Raw genomic sequence first — 7,497 nt, forward strand, 5'->3', positions numbered from 1 at the left:
TCAGCGAGCATCCGGAGGAAAACCACGATACATCACAGCATAGTTGTGCACAATACTTCTTCAAAACACACCCCCTACTTGTCAGTCCTTGCAGTTCAGCTTCCAACCGTTAGAGAAACCAACAGCTCATTGAACTCCTCGTTCAGCAAAAACAATAACGAGCAACAGAACGTATGAACACTACATTTATATGAAAAAAATCAAACAATAAATAACAAAATGAGAAATGCAGACGACTTAAGTGGAACGACTTCGAGAAGTCCAACCAGAATAAAACGCTTCCACAGCTAATGGAAAAAAACAGGAACACAAGAACAGAAAAAAAGAAAAGAGAGGTAAGAAGACGCAAAAAACTCACCGTGCCCGATGAATATGGAGACAGAGAGGGACCCTTCCGAGAGAACGTTCTCCGGCGCGGGCCGGGCGGCGGCGGGCAGTTGGGGCTGAAGACCATCAGGTCGCTCTTTGCCCGCGCCGTCCGTGGCCACGCACAGGCTCCGGGCTCTGGCGCTGCGAGTACGACCAGCTGCCCACCTCGCTGGCGCACACCAGCGTCGCCGGCCCGGGCCCCGACAGCACGGCCGCCCGCGGCGCCCAGCGCCCGGCCCCGTACAGCACCACCGCCAGCACCAACAGGCTCGACACCGCGCAGATGGCCACCACCAGCCACACGTTCGTCGCCGCCGCCGCCGCCGCCGCCCCCGCCGGGCCGCCCTCCGCCGGACGCGGCCCCGCCCCCGCCGACACCGCCCCCGTCCCCACCGCCGACACCGCCGCCTCGGCGCCCTCCACCAGCGACACGCTCAGCGTGGCCGTGGCCGAGCGCGGCGGCTCCCCGTGGTCCCGCACCACGATCAGCAGCCTCTGCCGCGGGCCGTCCGCCTCCTCCAGCGCCCGCGCCGTGCTCACCTCGCCGCTGTACAGCCCCACGCGGAACGGGCCGTCGCCCCGCGGCTCGCGCAGCTCGTAGCGCAGCCACGCGTTGTAGCCCGAGTCCGCGTCCACCGCGCGGATCTTCGCCACCACCTGCCCCGCCGGAGCACCCCACGACGCCCGCGCCCACAGCGACCACGAGCCCGGAGAACCGACAGAACTCGACGAACCCGACGAGCCCGACGGCAGCGACCCCGGCTCCGCCGCCTCGGCCGCAGCCCAGGGCCCCCGGCCCGCCGCCCGCAGGAGGCAGCAGCGCCGGCGCGTTGTCGTTCTCGTCCACCACGAACAGCTGCACCGTGGCGTTGCCGCACAGCGGCGGCTCCCCCGCGTCCACCGCCCGCACCTCGAACTGCAGCACCTGCAGCTCCTCGTAGTCCAGCGGGACGCAGCGCCCGCACGCGCCCGCTCTCCGCGTCCACCGACACGTAGCTCGACGCCGGACGCCAGCCCGAGCCCGAGCCCGCGCCCATCCCCGCGCCGCCCTCCGCCACCGAGTAGCTCACGCGCCCGTTGCCCGCCTCGTCCGGGTCCCGCGCCCCACAGCCGCGCCAGCTCCGCGCCCGCCGCGTTGTTCTCCCGCGCCAGCACCGTGTACACGGCCTGCGAGAACGCCGGCGCGTTGTCGTTCACGTCCGACACCGGCACCCGCAGCCCGCGCCTGGCGCGCAGCGGCGGCGCCCCGCCGTCCTCCGCCCGCACCTCCCACCTCGTACTCCGACACCCGCTCCCGGTCCAGCGCCTCCCGCAGCACCAGCGAGTACGAGCCCGCGAACGTCGACACCAGCCCGAACGGCGACGCCGGACGCACCGAGCAGCGCACCCGCCCGTTCGGACCCGAGTCCCGGTCCGACACGCTCAGCAGCGCCACCACCGTCCCCAGCGCCGCGTCCTCGGACACCGGCACCGACAGCGACGTCACCCACACCTCGGGAGCGTTGTCGTCACGTCCAGCACCTCCAGCACCACGCTGCAGTGACCCGACAACGGAAGCGTCCCCTTATCTCTCGCCTCTATCTCCAGGTCATACGACTGAACGTCCTCGAAGTCCAGCTGTCCCGCTGTTCTCAGTTCCCCCGAGATTCTATCAATTACGAATAACTCCTTCACTTTCTCAGGAATCGACTCGCTAAAGGCATAATAAATTTCCCCGTTAATTCCCTCGTCTTTGTCTGTTGCCGTTAGCTGCAGAAATACAGTTCCCGGCGTGGCATCTTCCGCCAGCTGCACTTTATACACCGACTGGTTGAACTGCGGCGCGTTGTCGTTCGCATCCAGCACCGAGATCAACAGCTGCACCGTGCCCGTCAGCGCCGGCCTGCCACCGTCAGTCGCCGTCAGCACCAAGCGGTGCTCTGATACCGACTCGCGGTCCAGAGGATGCGTTAACACCAGGGCAATGGAAACTTTGTTTTTGTCTTTAGATTTCATATCCAGAGCGAAGTGCTCGGAGGGGCTCAGTGTATAGGAGAGCTGCGCGTTCGAACCGATATCCGCATCCGACGCGCCCTCCAGAGGGAAGCGCGACCCGGGCAGCGATGATTCTGCGATGCTGATGTTTTTGGCTGCGGCGGGGAAGCGCGGCGCATTGTCGTTGATGTCGGTGACCTCCACCTCCACGTGGAAGACGCGCAGCGGCCGGTCCAGCAGCACCTCCAGGCGCAGGGCGCACGGCGCGCTCTTCCCGCACAGCTCCTCCCGGTCCAGCCGCGAGCTCACCACCAGCGCCCCGCTCGCCCCGCTCACCTCCACCATCGCCCGCCGGCCCCGCGACACCACACGCAGCCGCCGCGCCTCCGCCTCGCCCGCCTCCAGGCCCAGGTCCTGCCACAGCCGCCCCACCCACCGTGCCGGCCTCGGCTTCCCTCCGGCACCGAGTAGCGCACCTGCCCGCCGCCCAGCGCCCAGGCCGCCTGCAGCACCCAGCACCAAGGCCCCCCAGCTCCAACGCGCCGCTCCCACGCCGACCATCGCCCTCACCGCCGCTCCGCTCCTTCTCACGCCCCGCACCTCCCCACCTGCCCGCTCCGATCCCTCTGACCGAGCTCGCCGACACGATCCTTCCTCACGGCACCTCAGCGCCTCCTCCTCCTCCCCGCCGCTCGCTCTCGCTCTGCCGCCTTTCACAGCACCACCGGAAGGTCTTCCCCTCCCTTTCCCCGATCGCATCGCCCGTTCCTTAGCTCAGAGCGGCATCATGCGGCTCCATACAGGAATTGCTCCTCTGTTTCTGCACATCTTGCCGGATTCGCTTCTTCTTTGCAATTTTCCATTTCTTTTCCTTCAGCTCTCCTTAAGATAGAGTCATACGTGCTTTTACTCACAGTAATTTTCACTGTACTCGTTAAGTAGTAGTTCAAACTACTCATTTGCAATGAAACACTGATTAATCTTTTCCTGTTGTCTTCCACATGTAATGGCGATGCCATGAAATGTACTGCACCCATAGTCTTGTTAGTGGGACAGTTTCTGCTGTGATCTCTGTCAGAAACCTTGTGGTTTAACCCAAGTGTTTCCAAAAACATGCTCTGTCTTCTGTATATTTCTCACCACAAAGTAAATCTAAATGTTGCTTGCAGCCAATATCCAGGTAATGGAGGCTCCAGTTGCTGTGTTCATCAGTCCAACAATGATTGAAGCCAGAGAAGTTGCTGAGAGGAATCTGGTTTGCAAAGTGAGAGCTACATGTTGGTCTTCCATTCATCCTGCACTTCCCCGTGGGTGGAAGCTGTTGGAGGATGTGCACTGGAGCCTTCATATTAGCAAGATGCTTCTTTGAGATGAGAAAGGAAATCTGAGATTTTCCTCTTCTATGGGTATCTGTGTTCACCATCTGTGACCAATATCTGCTGCATGCACATCATCAGGGCTGGATACTGGGATTGTTCTTCTCCTCTTCCTCAACTCAAAGTTGGCTGAGTGGTTAAAGATGCAGGGCAGAACCCGCCACATGTCTACACAGCTCTTGTCTGACCCCCTTTGTACTCAACTCCATCTGCCCCATACTCTGGCATCTGCCAGCAACTCGCAACCATCTTATGATGCACAACATGACCCTTCAGCACTGAACAATCTTGGGCCTCTTGATCTCGTTGCTTTCATGCTCTAACATATTGATGGTTCATGTGGAAATCCACTGCTAAAGGAAATAAGGCTTCCTGAGAACAGCAATGATGTCTTCAGTCCAGATTCATAAGAAGTCATTGACTGGTTCGGTTTCTGCCATTTGTGCTTACCTGGTGTGAGGTCATAATGCAAAGATGAACTCTTCTTCCTCCTGCATCCTTGTATGTTATTTGCATTAGCATACACAAGACTACCAGAAGACTCCAAGCCCACAGGCAACATCCTGGCAACATTCAGTCCATTCAATAAAGAGACCACATCTGAACAGAAAAACAAACAAACAAACACCCTCCACCCCCTGAAACAGCTATCTATCACTCCTGTACTCTTTTAACACAAATAACTTACCTGTACTCTTTGTAGCTGCTTGTTTAGAACAAAAAACAGACTACCACTGCATATAGTGCTCTCTGGCACACATCTATCAGTAAGGAAGTAAGAGGGAGACCTGAGAGCTAATGACTTTCACTCAGTGACTACATGAGCTCACTAGAATAGAAAGTCAGGCCCCACACTCATGGGCAACTGCCTAAGGATCTGAAATCTGACAGCAGCCAGAACTCAACACACTACATTTCATCCAACAAATATATTTCCAAAGCAATGGAGTAGGATGTTTTCATAACTGGAGAGAAGGATAAGTTCCCATTGCACATCACTGAAGAACAAGATATGCAAATATCTTGAATACAGACAGCATTTCTTCCACTGCCAGGGAAGAACAGCAGCAGAGGGAAGATTATGGGGAGGTTCAATGAAGTCATCCAGAACAACCAATACTGGGAAAAACTCCTTGCTTGATCAACAACATATCGATGTGGAGAGATCAATAAGACATCATTTCTCATAGTAACACCTTACAGCTGAATTTCTCGAGGTTATCATAGGATCCAGGCCAGGAAGCTCTGTGTGATTGGCCATCTCTAAAGGTTTCTACTGACAGCCCCTAACCTGTGCCTTGCAAACACCTTCTCCAGCTCAGTCAGCATTTTCCAACTCTTGTCCAGTGACACAATTTATCTTCTAAATGCCTCTGTGTCCCTCAGACAAGACTCTTCCCTGCTGAGGAAACCAAGAATGAATGTCCAGGCCCAACTCAGAGCTGCTCACAGGACTGCAAACATGAAATTTGATCCACCCCACCAACTCAATCCAACTGTATGTCCCACACTCAGTGTGATCCAGGGCTGAGCAGATCTTCACTTTCCCTCCAGAACATCAATAATAGCTGAGCTGAAGCAGAACTACACAGTGCCTGCCAGGCTCTTACCCACCTCAGGAACACTAAATTCTTTGAACCATCTCAACGATCTCAGATGGCAATGCTACCAGCCTCTATACCAGTCATTAGGTATTCTCTCTTTAGAATGATCACAGCTCTGATCCCAGCTGGCACACATTATTCTTTGAGCATGTAAGGTCACACCCATCTCCCCTCATCTCTTCAGATATCCTGTCTGAGCAGGAGCACCATCATGGAAATATCCACAGCTGTTGCAGCTGCTGCACGTTCCCACCATGACACAGAGGGGAAACTGGGGTATTACCCTCCCACAACAGCTTTCCATACACAGGAGGAAAAACGATCATCATAAAATAATCAGCACTCTGCATCTCATATCCCATTACCAGCACGTCTCTTGCACCAGGCGGCTACCAGGGAAGGGAAAACTTCTGCTGGGAGAAACTGTTAGCCCAATTGGTACCAAAAGCTCATCATAAGGCATAGAGAAAAATAGCACTGTTTTAATCAGCACTCACAGCAGACAAGAAAGATTAGTTACCATAGGATATGTGGAACTGGCATGGCCAGATCCCCTGATGTCATCTCCAAACACAATGCCTTGTCCAATACAGAAAACTTCTCTGATTCATGCATCTCCCACATGGTAGTGTTCTACAGCTCTGTATTACAAAGCATATTATTATCATAAATGGAAAGGGAAAATATAACATGCTGCGTGCTGTGTCTTCTGTAGAAACATCTTGAAGGTACTAAAGAAACTGAAGAAATCTGTATTTCCTCAAAGGATGTACAAAAAAACCCACCCAGATGTCATTGGTCAACACATTTTATGCCTCTTTCTGAGAAGGATCAATGGAAAGAACACCACAGCTTCTGAGCAGAAACACTTGGTGAACATCAGCATAGTTAGTAGACAGCAGAGAACAGCAAGAGAAGGAAGAAAAGTATCACCTTCAGAGAAGGCCAATGGGATGATCAAACTTTGCTACAGCTTCTACTTGAACAGCTCAGAGAAGCAGCAGTGAAAGACCAGATTACACATCACTTCAAAAACAGGCCTACAATGCAGAATAATTCTCGGAAGGAAAACCAAGTACACATACAAAACCAAAACCCCCCATAGCAGCTGGCACACTATGGAACAACAGGACAGGGAGGGTGTTGAACTGCCACCTTTGGAGATAATCAGACCTTGAAAGGTTGAGGCCACCGACACCCTCACCTACCTCAAATATGACTTTGTATTCAAGGGCAAAAAGTCCATATCACCATGTAGTTCATTAGTGCCATTCCCCCACCCATTTTGCAGGGACTGCAGAAGTGTTGAGGTAGGTTCAACAATTCCCAGAGGAGTGAGAAGGACTCATGACAAACAGAGCAGACAAATTCATAACAACAAAAGGCATTTCAGGCATTTCCACACCATGTATTGTATCAAGACTTCCAGCCTGCATTTCTTACAGCCTCCTGGTAACTTTAATTTCCCATTCCAAACATAGACACAGAAGACAAGCAGACATCCCTCATTTATGCCTTATAGCACGCCCCATGGCCTTCCCAATTACCTCCTTTACCTCAAGAAGGAGTTCCCCCAAGGTCAACTTGCACAGGAGGAAACAGACAGGTCCCACTAAGTGCCACTTCCACTTTCCCCACCACTAGAGGCCACAATTGTCTTTCCCACCCCTAATTTGGCATTTGTGTTCACAAAGCTTTTCCATCAATGACAGCAGCAAACCTGATGAAACCAGAAGAACAGTGTAACACACACAGTGCTTGGAAAACACCCCGATAATAATAATTCAAGTTTTACAATGACTCCACAAATGCATAAGGAAATATTACAAGGATGCAAAAAAAAGAATTTATAAAGTTCATGACCAAGGCATTGCTATGATTCAAATTGACTGAAAACATGTATTTCTTGGGTTATTTTCCACCTTCTGTTTTTGCTTTTGAAGAGACGGGGACATGAAGGAGGAAGAGAAGCAACAATAGGAAAGAGAGCAAAGGAAAACAAAGAAGAGGAAAGCAAACAGCAAGAAAGAAACAAAGAAGGGAAGAAGAAAAGAAGGAATGGGGGAACAGCCCATGACCTGCACTGACCGTGTCGAGCAGCGAGGGCGTCTCCTGCGGCGTGTCCTTGGGCGCGGGGCCGGGCGGCGGCGGGCAGTTGGGGCTGAAGACCATCA

The 7,497-nt window shown here is 53.9% G+C and overlaps 1 protein-coding gene and 1 pseudogene across 1 annotated transcript; both read right to left on the bottom strand.

The window, feature by feature from the left end:
- Positions 1-404: 404 nt before the first annotated feature.
- On the bottom strand, positions 405-7,283 carry LOC116652413 (protocadherin alpha-5-like). The gene is given in 6 exon segments (XM_032447365.1): positions 405-1,113; positions 1,115-1,318; positions 1,320-1,466; positions 1,468-1,638; positions 1,640-1,878; positions 1,881-7,283. Coding segments are annotated over 6 exon segments (2,643 nt in total). The 5' UTR covers positions 3,103-7,283; the 3' UTR covers positions 405-453.
- Positions 7,026-7,497, bottom strand: part of LOC107320270 — a 3,332-nt pseudogene continuing 2,860 nt past the window's right edge.

This window comes from Coturnix japonica, chromosome 13, assembly GCF_001577835.2.
Source record: "Coturnix japonica isolate 7356 chromosome 13, Coturnix japonica 2.1, whole genome shotgun sequence".
Taxonomy (NCBI): Eukaryota; Metazoa; Chordata; class Aves; order Galliformes; family Phasianidae; genus Coturnix; species Coturnix japonica.